Below are 17,204 nucleotides of genomic sequence, written 5' to 3' on the forward strand. Positions count from 1 at the left end.
CACTGCAGGGGGCCTGGGTTCTATCCCTGGTCCGGGAACTAAGATCCCACAAGCCCCATGGCCCCAGGGGTGGGGGTAGGGAGACATGAAAACCAAAAAATAACCCACTGCTGTAATTAAAATGGCTCTACGCTGGATTTTCTGAATGCAAAATTCTGGATGATTTAATTAAACACGAATTTTTCTCCCTGCTTTGCTGGTGCACCAAGTGCACGAGTGGTCAGCCTATTGAGTAACATATCCCAGAGCCGGTTCCTGGGCTGGGCTGAATTGATGGGCCTGGAGTGAATTCAATGTAAGAATGTTCCACGAATGAATAAATAAACAGTGGTTTAAGTTTCCCCCCTTATACCGACTGAGCTGACAGCCCTCTGAGAAGGCAGTGAGTCCCAAAGCCTGGGACACACCGTCACCTAGGCTTGGTTCCCAGTCGCTTGGTCTCCCAGGGCTCCAGGTTCCCAAGACAGCTCGGGGGCTTTCTGGTGACCACCTGCCACTACCCTCTACATCACAGCTCCCTGCTGCCCTCTGCTGCCCAGTGGCCTAGGGACCATGAGAAGCCCTGGAAGGGGTCAATAAGTGGCTCAGGGGATTCAGAAACCCCAGGGTCCAGGGACTGAAGTGACTCAATGTCAGAGAGTGGGCAATGACCGAGGGACTGGGGGATTAGTTAATCCCGGGGTCCAGGGACTGAAGGACCAGGTGACTATCTGAGATGCGTCCACTTGTGACCACATAATCCAGTGGTCGAGCAACCTCAAGACCCTGAGGCTGCGGGCCCAGGGTCTGAGGGAGAGACCATGATTGAGGGCTCGGGGGTCGAGGATCAAGGGGCTTCGTAAACTGGCAAACCGAGTGTCCCGGGACCTGGCGGGCGCTGGAGGGTCGCCCTCGCCTCTGTCCGCACTCCCTCCGCTCGACGCTGCCCCGGCCTTCCCTTGCTCCTCATTAGTGAGTCCTCGGAAGCGTGGACCAATCAAAACCCTCCTCGTGTCTCCAGTCCCCTCCCAGCCGCCGCTCTGGAAAGCTGCGGGCAGGTCCTTTCCACGCGGACCCAATGGAAGTGCAGGCGGAGCGCCGTGCGGGCTGGCGATTGGCTGCCATGGCGGGCCCTGTCAGAGCCGGATTGGCCGGCGGTGGAGACGGAAGCGACCTGGGCCCGAGTTGCCGGAGCCCGGCCGGGGCGATGTGGAGCTCGGGCCGCGGCCGAGCTGCCGGCCCGGCGCTGCTGGGGTTGCTGCTGGCGATCTCGGTCCGGGGCAACTGTGCCGTCAAGACCGGCGCGGGTCTCGTGACCTGCGGGTCGGTGCTGAAGCTGCTCAACACGCAGCACCGGGTGCGGCTGCACTCGCACGACATCAAATACGGATCCGGTGCGCGGGCCGGGGCTGGGGTCTGACGGTGGGGTTCTGCGGGCCAGGGAGCTGGGGGTCATCAGGGTCTGGAGTAGTTGGGGGCCGAGGGGCACAGGCCGGCGGTTCGAGGGGGTCTTCGGGATGCCGTTCGGAGCTGCGGGCCAAGGGACTTGGAGTGCGGCCGGAGGCGGGCGGGGGCTGGGGGAGCCGTTGGATCCCAGGGTTGAGGTTGTCCGGGAAAGCTGATGGTGTCCGGGTCGAGGGTCAGAGTTCCCGCGTTGACCGCGACCCCGGGGGTGGGATGTCGCCCACCAGGCAGCGGCCAGCAGTCGGTGACCGGCGTGGAGGCGTCTGACGACGCCAACAGCTACTGGCGGATCCGCGGCGGCTCGGAGGGCGGGTGTCCGCGCGGGTCCCCGGTGCGCTGCGGGCAGGCTGTGCGGCTGACGCACGTGCTCACCGGCAAGAACCTGCACACGCACCACTTCCCGTCGCCGCTGTCCCACAACCAGGTGAGCCCCTGGCGTGTGTGCGAGGGGCCCGGCATCTGCTCGGAGACCCAGCTTCCTGGGTGAAACGGGAATTACAAGTCAAAAGTGTTTGCCGAGCGCCCCCTCTGGGGATACAGAGGTGACTACGCCAGGGTCCTGCCCCCTGGAGCCCTCAGCCCAGCGGGTCACAGACAGGAAGAGCTGTCCGTCTGGATAGCTCCACTCCTGGGGGCGAGTTGGACACAGGAGGGGGATCCGCATGGCTGTTGGGGTGGGGAATGGGAACCCCGCGGGGAGGAGGAACTGGGGCTGGGCCTGGAAGGAAGAGTAGGAGTCCGCCAGGCCGCAGAGAGAAGGGCGTCTTTCCAGGCCTGGGGAAGAGCCTGTGAGCGGAGTTCATTGGAACTGGGTGGGAGGTGGTACTGGAACAGAGGGTGCTTTGGGGAGGTTATCAGAAGGAAAGGATGAGATAATAGAACCTTGGCTGTCAGCCTGAAGGGTGGACTTGATGCTGAGTGAGAGTCAGAGGGGTTAGGACAGGAGAAACCCAGAGGAGGAAGGAGGGGGATGTCTTGGTTCTGTGGGGGCCACTGGTCACCGTACAGGCAGATGAGGTGGGGTGTGTGTTTGAAGAGACGGTGTTGGGGGGGCCCTTCTGGATGCTGGGGGTGCGGGTGGTGGTGTCCCAATTTGCAGCTGTGGAAGCTGAGGCTCAGAGAGGTGCAGGGAAGGACCTGGGTGTGAGTGCAGCTGCCAGGCAAGTGCCCATGGTGGACTCAGTGTGCCCTTTGTCATGCGTGACCACTGTCCTCCCACACCACCCCCGCCCCCACAGGAGGTGAGCGCCTTTGGGGAGGACGGCGAGGGTGATGACCTGGACCTGTGGACGGTGCGCTGCTCGGGGCAGCACTGGGAGCGGGAGGCCGCCGTGCGATTCCAGCACGTGGGCACTTCCGTGTTCCTGTCGGTCACCGGCGAGCAGTACGGAAGCCCCATCCGTGGGCAGCTCGAGGTGCACGGCATGCCCAGCGCCAACACCCACAATAGGTGGAAGGCCATGGAAGGCATCTTCATCAAGCCCAGTGTGGAGGCCTCTGCAGGCCATGATGAACTCTGAGTGCCGTGGACCTGCGGGTGGAGGGCAGCAGGGTGGGTCATCTGCAGGGCCACTCTTGGGGGAGACTTTGAGTTTGTAGGGGTTCTCAAGTGCCTTTATGATTAAAGAATATTGGCCTGTGGTTGCATTTTGCTGTGAGCCTGGGGGCGACCAGGAGCTGCCAGCTGGCCCAGTTCAGCATCTCTTCCTCAGTGCAAATCCTCTGTCCCACAGCTGGCAGCTGAACCCGTCCAAACCTCTCTGATGCTCTTCTGTGCACTCCCAACACTGCCCAGGGCCATCACAGCTCCCTCTCCACCCTCAGATGGTCCAATGGCCACAGTGACCCCAGTTCCCCAGCCCCTGAGCTTCATGAACCTTCCTGATGAGGGCTGGGGCCTCAGCGAGGTAGCAGGAGCCCCACTCCTACTAGCTGGGATGGGCACAAGCTCTCCAGCCCCTCACCCCTTGAGGTGCGCCCCCTCCTCGTGGCACCTCTCCACTGGCAGTTGTGACAGTCTGGACACTTGCCTTTGACCAAGCACTGGGTCAGGACTCTGCTCATCTGCTGGAAATTCGCATCGCAGGATCCCTCTCGGTGCAGATGGCACCCCACACACCTAGCCGGCCCAGACGTGTGGCATCTCAGGCCCCACTATAACCTTCCAAAGTTCCGGAGGCCCTAACAAAACTTCAAAAGATATTGCAAGGGAAGATAACCACAGAGAACTGCCAGCTGCAGACATCTGAGAAGAAGGCTTCCTGGAAGAAGAGGCAGAATTTGAGCCGGGAAAGCATTGCATTTTAAAGAAAGGAACAATAAATAGGCGGGCCCTGATAAAGGAAGGTAATAGCTATTTTGCTGGTGCGTGGGTGACCTCTAGAGGTTATGATGGAGATTACAGTCAGAGAGGCTTGGGGAGCTGCCACTTTCCTGCAGGAGAATAAAAGAGCCGAAGGAGAGGCTAGGGGTGGCAACTGGTTGGAAGGGTCTTGGAGGAGGGTGAGCAGAGCACCTTACTTCTGAGAAATCAATTGACCTTAGGGGGTGGGAGAAAAGCTATAGCCAATTGTGAGACCTGAGGGGAGGAGGGTCATAATTAGGCCCTTTACGCCCCTGCCCCCTCCCGCATGAGGTCCTGCTCTGCTCAAACCTCTTGAGCATTGTCTACAAGTCTCCACTTCTCTCCCATCACTCACCTGACCTGAGACAGGAGTGCAAGCAGATGGTTGGGAAGTGATCCCAGAAAACACTGGGGCAGAGGAGTGGGGCTCAGAGGAGCAGGCAAGGCAGCTGGTGAAGGTTGCATTACTGAGCAAGTCACCCCTGTGGGCAACTAGGGCTTCATCCCACCGGGGAGCGCTGGGGCCCCATGTAGAACATGCACCAAAGTTGTCCCAACCAAGGGGCAAGAAAGTGGGGGTACTTATCCAACCAGCATATCTTCTCTCATTGGCTGAGGGCTGCTGGGCAGGTGGGAGGATTACTCTGCAGCACTTCGCACTTGCCCTGTATTCTACAGCCAGAATGAAGCCCTCAGGCAGAGCCGCAGGTGCCAGCAGGGAATATCCTTTCGGTAGAGGTGAGTGCCAAGGGGGTGTAGGCGGGGCATCAAAGTGTGGGGCACACTGCAAATCTAAGGGGCACTCCTCTGGTCCACCCCTGGCCCCTCTGGGCTGTAAGAGCCCACTTCTGCCTCTGTTACTTCCCTACCACCACACATACAAAAGTGAGGAGTGTTAATTAAGAGCAGACACAGTACACAGCATGTAAGAATCCTTGGGAAATCAAGGCCAAAGCTGTGGGAGCAGGTGAGAGAGCTGCAGGCAGAATGCAGTACAAGACCAAAAATTAAAACCACAGCAGCAGCCGAGCTCTCATTTATTGACAACTAAGTGCCAGGCACTGGGCCAACGATTTACAGAGCATCTCATTTGCTCCTGGCAACAACCCTATGAAGCATAGCACATTCAATTGTCATCTTAATTTTGCACAGGAGGCAACCGAGGTTGCTAAAGATTCAAACCCAGCTCTGCCTGCCTCCAAAACATTTGCTCTCAGCCACTGGACTGAGAGAATAAAAGGGGAGGGGGCCCAGATGCACAGTAGCCTAAGCACCACCCGCTCCAACACACACTGCAGCTCTATGAGGGCCAGGCGGGCGGTGTACATCCTTCCGGGTCATCAGCCCTGCGGAAGCATTTAATGAATGCTTATCCACAGTCACGCAGGGACCCAAGCGATGCCCCCTTCCCCCTGCCTCGCACAGATCCACAAGCCTCCAGGGGCTCCAAGACCGGGTCCCGCCGCCCAGCCCCACCCTTGGGCTTCAGACAAATCTCATTTGGGTCAAGTCGGGCGATGCGGTGGGGTTGGGTGGGGAGGTGGCTACCCCAGCCAGGAAGCCCACCGCAGCCGAACATGGCATCCGAGAGGCACAGGGAGCAATTTAAGTTTGCAAAACGGGGCAGCCTGCGGCCCAGCTGGTGCAGGCTTGACCGCGGGTCCGGACATTTTCCTCCGGTCGTAGCCCCCTCCCCAGCGGGCTTGGCCGCGCGGCCGGCGCCCCCCACTGGGCTTCCAAGAGTGTTCGCCCGCGCGGCGAGAAAACTCACCGAGACTAGAGCTGCGAAAAGGCGGGCAAAGTTCCCTTTGATAAGTTATGAATGGGGAGAAAGTGTTTGTAGAACTCATTGTTAAAACCGCGGAGCCTCAGCCTCTGCCCGCGCCGGGCCAATCCGGGCCCGCAGGCTATTTTGAAATCTCTCCGGCCTCAGCCAATGGGCGTGCAGAAGGCGAAGCCCCCGCCGGCGCCGGCCAATGAGTGCGGCGCTATGCTAAGGAGCCGGGGGCTGGGCCGCCGCCTGTCAGCGAGTTAAAGATGGAGCCGGCGGCGGGAGGGCGCCACGAGGTGCGGGGTGGTCCTGGGGGGCAGTGCGGGCTGACGGCCGCCGGGACCTCTCCCCGCAACCTCCCGAGTCCTGCCCCGGCCCGGGGCGGAAAGGGCGTCCCGCCGCGTGAGTAGCTGGGTCCGAGGTGGGGGCGCGGGCAGGGCGGCCCTACCCGGCGGGCGGTGTGGAGGGGCGCAGCCCAGACCCCGGGCGCCCCCTCCGGGCAGCGGACCCCAGAGGGGCGGGAAGCCCCCCATTCCTCTTCTCCGCTCTGGGCCGCCGGGCAGGGAATCTGTTGGGACAGAATGCGGAGCCCAACTTGGGGTCCAGGAGGCAGGGGCCTAGGATGGGGGCCTGAGCCGGCAGGGGGGCGTCGGCCCGGAGTGGGACCACCCTTCTTCTCCCGCAGCCTCAGGCCGCGGGAGGGCGCAGGGTCGTCGGGCTATATCCACTCCCACTCCAGGCGCGAGTGGGTTTCGGACCGCGGTGGAGCGCGGGCCCCTCTCCTTTGTGTGTGCGCCCTTTCCCGGGCGCGCTCCCGCTCAGGGTGTGGAGCTGCCCCTGTCTGGGGTCGCAACCCCACAGCAATCTGGAGGGTGCTGGGGAGGGTCCGGCCCCTCTGGGGTCCTGAGGATTCCAAGGACCGCAGCCCTGCTGAAATGCCCTCCCCGCCCTGCTGTCTAGGAATGGGCCCCTAGCCCCACCCACCCACGGTTGAGCTTCCCGCTCTGCGTGTATTGGGGGGGGGGTGGAGCTCCCCCCTGCTGGCCACAGGTGCTCTGACGAGGTTGCACTACTGTGCTTTGAGGAGCAGTGCAATGATATTGTCAAAGCATCTGGGACCAGCCTTGGGGACCCCTTCCCCCATACTGCCACTTTCCCTCCCCAGGCCTGGCCCCTGGACCTGCAGGCCCTCCCCTCCCCCTTGCCCAGCTCCAATCCCTTCTCCATGGAAACTTGAGATCCTGGCTAGGCCTGGGCCTCTGGGGTCAGAGGGCACCCTTTCCCCAGGCAGTGGCCCCGCCCCAGGCCCCAGTGGGCCTGCATTCCAGGTCTCAGATCCCCACCTACCACTGGGAGAGGCACTGGCAGGCCTGCCTGACACTCTTTCCCTGTTGCACTACTGTGGGCCACTGGGAAGCAGTGCAATGATGAAAGGGCATCGGTCAGGCCCAGCCCACCACCCACAGTGCCTGGGGGGTCGGGGGGGAGTCTTGCTGCCTCACTCCACTGACCAGCAGTAAGGCGCAGGTGCGGAGCTGGTCTGGACTCTCCATCGGAGGATCAGGTGAGGGCAGAGCTGGGGGGGTCCTCCGCCAGCCTGTCCATCTGGGTCATGGCTGGATTGGGGGAAGGGGCAGAGGCCTCCAACTCAGAAAAGCTATGGTTTGAAGAGGATCTTTACAACCAGCTCCCAGGTAAGCCTGTGGGCTCGAGGTTTGGTCAGGGCCCTGTGGAGAAAGAGGCCCATTGCTTTGCACAGAGGGTCTGCCCGGGCCTGGCTCAGAGCCAGCTCAACAACCTTGACTACGTGGAGGTGCCCTGGGCCCAGCCCTCCTGGAAGGCCTGGGGGGGGCCAAGCTCTGGAGAGAATGTTCTCCTGGGTTCTCAGCAGGAGCAGCACTAGCTGGGTGGACAGTGGACTCGGGATACAAAGCCTGCAGCTTATGCCCTCCAACCATGCCCACTTGTTCTCTTACAGGGACATGTGCTGCCCTGAGCCTGCAGGAGAGACTGTGAGGTGCCTGGCATGCCCACCCTCACAGCTGGAATCTGGGGGAGTGGAGCCCAACTGGCAAGAAGCCTGGCCCCAGGCATGCTTGCAGGGTCACCTCCAGCATCAGGACCAGACACAAAAGATTTTGATGTGCCCAGTGACAGCCACTCAAGACTGTCTCCTTGAGAGGAGGCCCAGGTCTCTGGATGGGCATTTGGGAGTACCCTTCACCAATGGTTGAGCACAGAGGGACCCTGGCTTCACCCCCACCCTGGGCATAGAAGCCCTGGCATCCCGGGGAGGATGAGGGGAAATGACATATGCTCCTCTGTCTCCTAGGCCTGACCCCTTGGGGTTCCTCCATCCCAAGGTCACCTGACTTAGGCCCATGGCTGGAGGTGGCCATCTCTTCCTCTCGTGCAGATTCTGTACCCATTGGCCAAAGACCCCCATGCAGCTGTCTCCTGCCCTTGCTGGGAGAGGCCCGTGAACTCAGGGCTCTGCTCAAATGTCCCTTCCTATGGGAAGCCTTCCCTGGGCTCCAAGAAATCCCATGTTCCTCCACCAGAGCATGTTAGATCACATTTTTCTCCCTGTGGCTGAAGCCCTCTTTAAATGGGGAGCCTCTGAAGGCAGGGAGCATGTAGTTTTTTCTTTCTTGGCAGTGCCTGGCACAATACACTTTAAAAATCCAAATAAACATAAAAAGTGTAAAGTATTATAAGCATAACATGATGGGGGTGTTAATCAGGGGTCTGCCTGACCTCTCAGAGGATGCTTGTCCTGTTTTTAAAAAGGCACCTACTATGTATTTTAAAGTCAAATCTGATTTTGTAAGTCCTATGGGCCCCGCCTCACATGGGGGGCCACCTGCCCGGGGCAGGTGGCAGAATGGTGGCAGAGATTTGGATGCAGGTGTATCTGAGTCTGCCTGCACCCATAGGCGAGATGCACAGGCCAGACCTTCTCCCTCCTTGGTTGTGTCCATCTTGATCTGTGACATCAAAGCAAGAGGAAGTGAATGCCACCTCCTGTGTTGGGGAGAGCTGGGGCTGGCCGTTTGGTGGTAGGAGGTGAAAAAAATCTCAGGTGCACTCCATGGATCACAGGGCTGATGGAGGGGGTGTGGTTAGGAGGGGACCTGAACTAAGCAGTCCAGGGCACACCCCCTCATCAGCAGCTGGGGTGGATGGTGGGGTTGGCCACTGACCAAGTAGGAGAGGGAAAAGAGAAGCAGATTTCCGGGTGGGAGGGAAAAAGCTGCGTGCCAGTCCGGATGTGCTGTGCGTGAGATGCCCAGGAAACGTCCCCTGGGGACACTTAGATGTGGGTCTGTAACTCAAGGGACTTGGGGTTAGTTAAGTCAGTTCTGGGATGGGACTAAGAAGTGGGTAAGATGTCCAAGAAGGTATGGTGAAGACAGGACCCTCATGAGGAGAGGAGACAGGATAGAAGCGGGAGAGGAAGTCAGAAAAGCGTGAAAAGTCCGGGGCTAGAGGAGTTGGGGGCAGAAAGAACTCCTGGGGCCTTGTCTACAGACGGTGAGGAGGAGGGGAGCAGCCAGGATGGGAGGTACTGGAGTCCGGCCGGGGGCCGAGGGCCTTAAAGAAGTTGTGAGAGTTGGCGTGGCCACGGGCGGGACCCCGGGGTACGGGTAGCTGCGTCCCGCCGTCCGCCCCGTCGAAGTATGACGGCGCATGCGCAGAGCGGCGGGCATTGTCACGTGCGGCCGTCTCGCGCGGATTGGCCCGCGATCTCCCGAGACTGGCTAGAGCTGTCCGTGAGGCGGCGCGCGCAAAGGGAGCCTGCGTAGGCGCGGCGGAAGGGGGACAGCGGTGCGTCCCCGGGCCTGGCCCTCTGGGGCCGACCCCTCCTTTCCCTGATCTGGGCGGGTGGGGTGGGAGCGCCCGGACCCCGGTGGCCCCGCCTGGATGGTGACCCGAGCTCTGGCCCTCGGGGTGGTTTCCCTCCTCCCCTCCTGGGGCGGGTGGAGTGGGCGCGTCCGGACCCCCGGGGCCCCGCCCCGACGGCCGCTCCGCCCCCAGGCAGACGGGCAACCGAAGCCCTCGAGAAGGGATGTTCTGGACGAGTTCGACAGTGAGTTCCCTCAGAGTGTGACCTTCTGCCAGCTCATCTCCGAGGAGGACTTCGAGAGGCAGGCGGCGACCTACACTGAGCGCGCGCTGCGCCTCCTCTTCCGCAGCCTCGACCGCAACCCGGCGCTGGCGGAGAGGGTGGTGCGCAAGAGCAAGCAGGCGGAGTGCGAGCGACGCGGGCTCCTGTACTTCCTTTGGGTGCGGCCCCGGGAGGGCGGGGCTCCGGGGTTCCGAGGTGGGGGCGGGGGCGCCGGTGTCCGCCCTGCTTGAGCTGCTGGGAGGGGTCTTTCAGGAGGCGGCCCCGGCCAGGCGGCTCACGCGTCCGGCTTCCTACTCCCTGCCTCTCTCGCTGTCGTCGCAGGCCAAGGTCTCGTGTGCAGTCCAGGGGGAGCTGAATTGTTGCAACAGCGTGGGCGCCCTGGAGATGCACCAGCGCCTGGAGCAGCTCAAGAGGCGCATCCACCGCGTGCACTTATACTCCCAGGGTGAGGCTCCATCCGCGCTGGGCTCGAGCGGCCTGGCTGACCTGACTCACACCTCCCCGGTGGTCCACAGAAGGCTATCTCTTCTCGGTCTGTCAATCAGGACCCGGCGAGGCCCGCACACTGTTTGAGTGGGAGGCAAATTCGTGTACACCCCGGGCCCCGCGAGAGTGAAGTGAGAGGCGGCCTCATTAGTGGCCACACGGGGTGGCAGGTGGGGATTCTGGCCTCGTCTTTTGAAGTTCCTTTTGACGCGGGATGCCCTCACCTTTCCCGGATGCAATGGACTAAAGAACTGTTGTCCTTTGGGGGACCCACTCGATGGGTTTGTATCTGTTGTCTGGGTCTGCTGGTGTGTTTGCTCTTCTCTCTCTGCCTGTTATTTCTTGGATAGTCGTTCTAAAGCCTTGATGAGGTTTGGATTTGGTCCTTGGGAGTGTCCGTGTTCAGGGATGGATGGTGGTGTTGGGCTTCTTTGTCTCACCTCACATTGGGGGGCCCAGCTCCCCTGGGGGGGGTGTCCCATGGCACCGTTTCATCCAACAGCTGGACCCACAGCATGTGAAGCTCCTACTGCGGCTTCCCAAGATGTTCGTGTGGTGTTATTTATCCCTGTTTTACAGAAAAGGAAATGGAGGCCCGGGGAGGTTGTCTGGCATGTGTAGGCCACACAGGTGTGGTGGAGCTGGACTGAGACTTAGGGCAGGCGCTCAGCCTCCAGCCAGTGCTCCCTGGCGGTGCTTATCTCACTCTAGATGGGCCGTCTGAGGGGCTGCAGGAGGGGCTTGTTAACTCCTACTTTGCTAGTGGGACCCAGCTTTGAACAGTAGAAAGACCCAGACTCATCAGAACAGGAGAGAGGAGGTGCAGGCCCTAGGTTCCTCCCCAAGCCCACCTCTGCGAGACTTCCTCCACGTGCACCCTTTGCGCACCCCCAGGATGATCCAGGGCTGTGTGTAGTCGGTGGGCTCACTGTCTGGGGACTGGACACCCCACTGGGGTGCTGGCAGACTCCGGGCCTTTGTGCCATGCCTGGGAGGGTGGGTGGCAGGCCAACCTGCTCGGGCCAAGCCCATCCCTCCTTGGCGGTGACACTCCATCACTTCCTGTGAAATTCTGCCCTGGAAGGCAGACAGCGCGGCGTGGCCCCTGCCTGGGCCTTGTATAGTTCGAGCTTCCCGCTCCACTCGTAAGATAGAGGCAAAAGTACTGTTTCCCTGTGGGGCAGTTTGGGGCCAGTGAGGTGGCGCGTGTTTGTGCCCGTCAGTAGTGGTGCCATTTATGGGCCTGCCTCCCTTCTTGTTGGAGGGCCTGTGTTTGGCGCCCCCCCCCCACAACCTGTTCGGGCCTTGGGGAAGGTGCCGACACCTTCTATCCCAGATGCCAAGAAGAAGAGAAGCAAGCCAAAACCGAAGAAACCAGAACCCATCCTCTTGCGGGACCAGTTGACCTCCCCGTGCCTGCCACCAACCCTGCTGCCACCGCCTGCCACCACCATGACCTCCATGGTGGCCCCACCAACCCGTCTACACTCTGCCCAGGGTCTTTGGCCCCTTCCCTCCGCTGCCCAGCGCGTCGGTCAGTGGCCCTGGGAGGGGCAGCGTCTAACCCCCTGCTCAGAAGCACCCCAGCGATGCCTGGGCCCACAGCAGTGGTTCCCAGAACTTTCTCTGCAGGCAGCAGTAGATAGATGAAAGGGGGCTGCTCTGCTCGCAGAGTCGGGCTGGGGGAGGCACAGGGCTCCGCCTGCCTGGCCTCAGTGCACTCTGCGCAATCCCGGGGCTCCCAGGGGACGCCTGAAGCCTGCCTCTCCCCGTGGGTGTCATTCTCCAGGCCGCCCACTAAGTGCCTCTGCAGTGCCCTTCTGACTCGCCTACCCTTCCTGACTCCCGCTTATCCGTCACCTGGCCCCCAGGCGGGGCTGGGATCTTCTCTGTTGACTCCTAGCCCCCATGCCGGGCCCCATCCCCCTAACACCAAGCTCCAGGTGGCACTGAGGATGAGCCTGATGTGTTTGCTGATTGACTGGAAGGCACATTGTTCTCATAGTTCTTGGAGAAGGTGTTTCTCTTCATGATGAGGATCCCACCCTTGTCCTAAAGTTTCTTTTGTTTGCTGCAGATGAAGCAATTGGAAGTTTCGAGGTCTGAAGCAAAATTGAACTGGACCAGCCTGTCATCGAACCCGAAGAGGTGGGAGGATTTATCCCGGGCCTGAGGCAAATGAGACGGGAGGGTTTGGGGGAGCCTGCTGTGTGCCAGCTGGGCTGTGATTCCCTCCCCTCTCTTAGTGGATGCATCCTGCAGTCCTGAGTGGTCCTTCCCCTCCTGGTGCCGGGGAGGAGTTGGGGCTCAGAGGTCTGCCTGCGTATGGAGCCCCCGTGCCCCCCGAGGCTGGGGAGGCACCCCCTGCCCCAGAGGAGCCCAGAGCTGAGTGTGTCTCCCGCCCTGCCCTGTCTTGCAGCCGTGTAGTCGATCTGACCCCCTTGGTCCTCAATTCTGGAGGTTTCCACTTCTCGTACTTGGCCAGGAACAATGCGCACAAGCTCCACTGCCCTGGCTTCCCCTGGTAAGTGTGCCCCCGAACCATCTGGCCTCTGAGCAGCGTGCATGAGGGCTGGAAGGATATTCAGTGTGATGGTCGCTCCCACTTCCAGAGGGGACCCTAATGTCATCAGGGGTGCTGGAAAGTTGCTCCCCCTTCCTAGTGTTTGTGATGGTGGGAAACCAGAAACGAACAGCCCAGAGGCCAACAGAAGGGAATGATTCAATCAGCTGTGGGCAGCCCCGTGCTTTATCTACATGCGTGTTTTGCAAAGCAGGGATTTACTGAATATGGGTTTTTTATTACCGTTTTTGTCAAGTATTTCCCACGTCATTGAGTGTTTAGATTGGCTGCTTCACTGCATCAGATGACTTTTTTTTTTTAAACAGCTTTATTGAGGTATTCATATGGTATAATTCACCCATTTAACTTATACAATTCCTGGGACTTCCCTGGCAGTCCAGTGGTTAGGACTCCGTGCTTCCACTGCAGGGGGCCCAGGTTCCATCCCTGATTGGGGAACTAAGATCCCGCAAGCTGCACGGTGTGGCCAAAAAAGATTAAAAAAATAAATAAATAAATAAACACAGTTCTATGGTCTTTGGTATATTGACAGTTATGAATGCATCACCACAGTTAATTTTAGCACACTTTCCTCACCCCAGAAACCCATAGCCCTCACTCTTCCACTCGCCCCTCTTCAGCACTTTCTGTCTCTATAGGTTTGCTTGTTCTGGACATTTGCCATAAATGGTATCATAAGATATGTGGTCTTTGTATCTGGCTCCTTTCAGTTGGTTAATATTTTTGTGGTTCATCCATGTTGTAGCAGCACTCATTCTTTTTAAAATTTTCAAATAGATTTTATTTTTTAGAGTAGTTTAGGGTTTACAGTAAAACTGAGCTGAAAGTACAGAGAGTTCCATATCCCTCTGCCCTGCCCCCACAGCCTCCCCTGCGATCAACATCTGCCAGAGAGTGGGACCTTTAATACAAACTATGACCTACATTGATGTGTCATTATGTAAAGTCCGTGGTTCACATTAGGGTCACTCCTGGTGACGTACATCTTATGGTTTTGGACAAATGTGTAATGATATGTGTCTACTATTACAGTGTTGTATGGATTAGTTTCCCTGCCCTGAAAGTCCTCTGTGCTCTGCCTGTTCGGCCCTCACTCTCCCTCAGCCCTAGGCAACCACTAACCTACTTTCTGTCACTATAGGTTTGTCAGTTCTGGACATTTTATATAAATGAAACTATGCCATAAATTGGTCTTTTGTGACTGGCTTCTCTTAGTTAGCATAACATTTGCAAAGTTCACCCATGTTGTAGCATGTGTCAGTACTGCATTCTTCTTCTTTTTAATTTCTTCTTTCTTTTTTAATTTAATTAATTTATTTTTGGCTGCGTTGGGTATTCGTTGCTGCATGTGGGCTTTCTCTAGTTGCGGTGAGCGGGGGCTACTCTTCGTTGCGGTGCATGGCCTTCTCATTGCGGTGGCTTCTCTTGTTGCAGAGCACAGGCTCTAGGCACGCAGGCTCAGTAGTTGTGGTTCGCAGGCTCTAGAGTGCAGGCTCAGTAGTTTTGGTGCATGGGCTTAGTTGCTTCACGGCATGTGGGATCTTCCCGGACCAGGGATCGAACCCCGTGTCCCCTGCATTGGCAAGTGGATTCTTAACCACTGCGCCACCAGGGAAGTCCTCGATGGTCTCCTTTAAAGCACAAAAATTAAGGCTTAGTCCTGTCGAAAGGCAATCTGTCAAAACATATCAGGAGCCATGCCAGTTCTCAAATTCTTCAGTCTAGTATTTTTCATCCTGGAACCTGGCCCCAAGGAGAGGATTGAGGGAAAGAAAAAACGATTGTGTATAAAATGTTTATGGCAGCGTCAGTTAGAAAGAGCGAGACTGGAAACAGCTCAAATGTGCATTCACATAATTATGGAATACTATTCAGAAATTAAAATGTTCAGCGTGATTACACACGAATGTATAGAACCATGAATTGTGTCTAAGTGGAAGCAAGAGGCTCTCAGGTGGAAGGAGGCGGTGTGAAGAGGCATGAAGGTAACTGACTGCCGGTGACAGAGCAGGGGGTGGCCAGTGATGAGGTGACAAAGCCAAGCTTAGCAGTAAAGCACTGAGCACCGTCAGGGCCTCGAGAACAGCGGGGCCACAGTGGGGCCAGGTCACCACAGGTCTTTGGTATATTCACAGTATGAACGCATCACCACAATTAATTTTAGCACACTTTCCTCACCCCAGAAAGATCTGTCGAGAGATCTTCTGGCTTTTTCTAGGCATGGTTTAATAAAGTTATGATTCAATCAGACAATGCCATTTTAAAATTTTGCCTTTGGCACTTAACATTAAAGCCCTGGGGAGCTGTCCACTTCTTGACAGCCTTTTGAACACCAGCTTCCTTGGCCATGTGACAGACGTCCAGCATGTGCGGTACCCTCACTCAGCGTGTGTGTCTGCGTGCGTGTGTGTCTATGTATGTGGTGGGTGGGCATAAATATGTTATCTCCCTCTTCCAGGAAGAAAACGGGTGAAAGTCAGCATGCCCTTCTTGCACCTGCTGCTTCTGGGGGTTTTGTTTGTTTGGTTTTGGTTTCCTGTTTGTTTGTTTTGGCCCTGCTGCGCGGCTTGTGGGATCTTAGTTCCCTGACCAGGGATTGAGCCTGGGCCCTTGGCAGTGAGATGTGGGGTCCTAACCACTGGACCACCAGGGAATTCCCTGGCATCTCTATCTTTATGTGCTAAGCTGTCCCTGAATCTCAAGATGAATTTCCAGAAGTGAAATTACAAGGGAAAGGGTAGGAACAGTTTTCAAAAGCACTACCATTTTTCAGATTCTAAAACAGGATCTAGTTACTGTAGACAGTTTGAAAACTACCCAAAAAAGACACCAATCACTCTCACTCCCAAGGTCAGAAATAACCACTGTTGGCACATATCCCTGTTTCGCTGTAGGTGTTCCCCATGGACACGAATGTATGTGCACAGGTAATAGCTTGTTACGTAATCAGGAGCGTCCTGTGAGCAGCTTTGCAGCCAGTTCTGGAACATGTTGCTTCCCTGTCATTAAAAATACCTAGAAATCACCAGTAATCATAGATGCAGAATACCCACCCCATTGTGTGGACAGAGCATCATTTACTCAACTACCCTTGCTTGTTGAAATATTTCATTAATGGGGACAATTTTTAGCCTCCTGTTATGTATTGCTTTCTAAGTGAGCTGTGCTGTCTTGGCACTATCCCCAAAAATGGGTTATTTTAAATTGTTTTCTAAAAGTTTACAAAAGCATAACATACTCTGTGGAAAAAAGGTCACAATATAGAAATGAATACATGAAATATGAGTCCCAATACATTGGTTAATTTTTTAAATCAAATCAGGATCATACTGGACGTACTTCTCAGCAACTTGTTCTTTCCATTACTGTACCATTGGGGTGTCTTTACTTGCTGGGATGTACAGACCAACTTCATTCCTTAAACAGCTGTGGAATAGTCCACTGCATGCCTGTACCGTGGTTTTTTTAGCTGTTCCCTGATGGACGTTTGGATTGTCTCCAGGTTTACACAGTCACAAACATTGCTGCAATGAACAGCCTTGAGCAAACATCCACAGGAGGGATTTCCAGCAGCAGGAATGTATCGAGAGCCATCCCACAGCCTGGGTTTTGTCGTGTGTTCCTCTGATGGCCCTGTGTGCTGTGTCCCCCTCATGGACCCATATCTTGCATGTTTCCTGAATAGGCCCTCAGCCTGTAGTGGTTCTGCCAGCACCGAGGAGATGCTATCCCCATCTGTGAAGGCCTCCACCTTCACCCCGCCTGTCCTGCTCGAGATCCAGCCTGTGCCCAGACCCAAAGATGACTCAGAGAACGACCCTGGCAGCACAGAGTCCATGCCCCACCAGAGGGACCCATAACCTCTTCTGTACAGACCACAGCAACAAAATAAAGTTCCCCTGGTGGTGCCTTCCTCGTGCCACGCTCCCCAGGGGCTGTGCAGTCCCATGGGCTCTCTGCAACCCCAAGAGGTGGTCAGGGTAGCGCAAGCCTGAGGCTCTTTGGCCTGAGACTGCACACAGTAGGTGGTCAGGTCAGTGAAGTCCCCTCACTTGCACCTAACCTGGGAACTCAGTCCTGTGCACTTTGAAAGAGTGATGAGTGCGGGGAATGTGCTTCCCCACCCTGCAGTGACTCTGTGGCCCCTTTGGGCCTCACTTGACCCCACTGAGTTGCAAGACTACCAGTTTTTGCTACACCTGGCTCCTAAACACAAGGCTTATCTGGGTGCAAGTTTAGAAACAGTGGTCTGTTTCCTCCTGGGAGAAAAATGAGCTGGCGTGTGAGTTTCCAATTTGGTGCCTCCCTAAAGAGTTTCAAAGACACGTGACTCTGATTACCGCGCAGGCTGACCTTAGAATCAAACCTGCATGTGAGACATGAGTCCTCACAAAGTGCCCAATGATGCTGGCCATTAGCAGATGTTGGTTGAGCCCTGTGGATGCCC

At 57.2% G+C, this 17,204-nt stretch overlaps 2 protein-coding genes across 2 annotated transcripts; both read left to right on the top strand.

The window, feature by feature from the left end:
• The first annotated feature begins 1,123 nt into the window (after nucleotides 1–1,123).
• On the top strand, nucleotides 1,124–3,090 carry SDF2L1 (stromal cell derived factor 2 like 1). Its single transcript, XM_007130616.1, has 3 exons — nucleotides 1,124–1,373; nucleotides 1,671–1,867; nucleotides 2,682–3,090. Exons 1-3 carry the CDS (start codon nucleotides 1,187–1,189, stop codon nucleotides 2,961–2,963), a joined length of 666 nt encoding a protein of 221 aa, XP_007130678.1. The 5' UTR covers nucleotides 1,124–1,186; the 3' UTR covers nucleotides 2,964–3,090.
• Nucleotides 3,091–9,482: 6,392 nt separating this feature from the next.
• Nucleotides 9,483–16,954, top strand: LOC114484411 (uncharacterized). The gene is made up of 5 exons (XM_028480518.2): nucleotides 9,483–9,845; nucleotides 10,009–10,132; nucleotides 12,251–12,321; nucleotides 12,593–12,697; nucleotides 16,443–16,954. The coding sequence occupies exons 1-3, from the start codon at nucleotides 9,483–9,485 to the stop codon at nucleotides 12,277–12,279; spliced, it is 516 nt and encodes a 171-aa protein (XP_028336319.1). The 3' UTR covers nucleotides 12,280–12,321; nucleotides 12,593–12,697; nucleotides 16,443–16,954.
• Nucleotides 16,955–17,204: the final 250 nt, after the last annotated feature.

The sequence above is a fragment of the Physeter macrocephalus genome, chromosome 19, assembly GCF_002837175.3.
Source record: "Physeter macrocephalus isolate SW-GA chromosome 19, ASM283717v5, whole genome shotgun sequence".
Taxonomy (NCBI): domain Eukaryota; kingdom Metazoa; phylum Chordata; class Mammalia; order Artiodactyla; family Physeteridae; genus Physeter; species Physeter macrocephalus.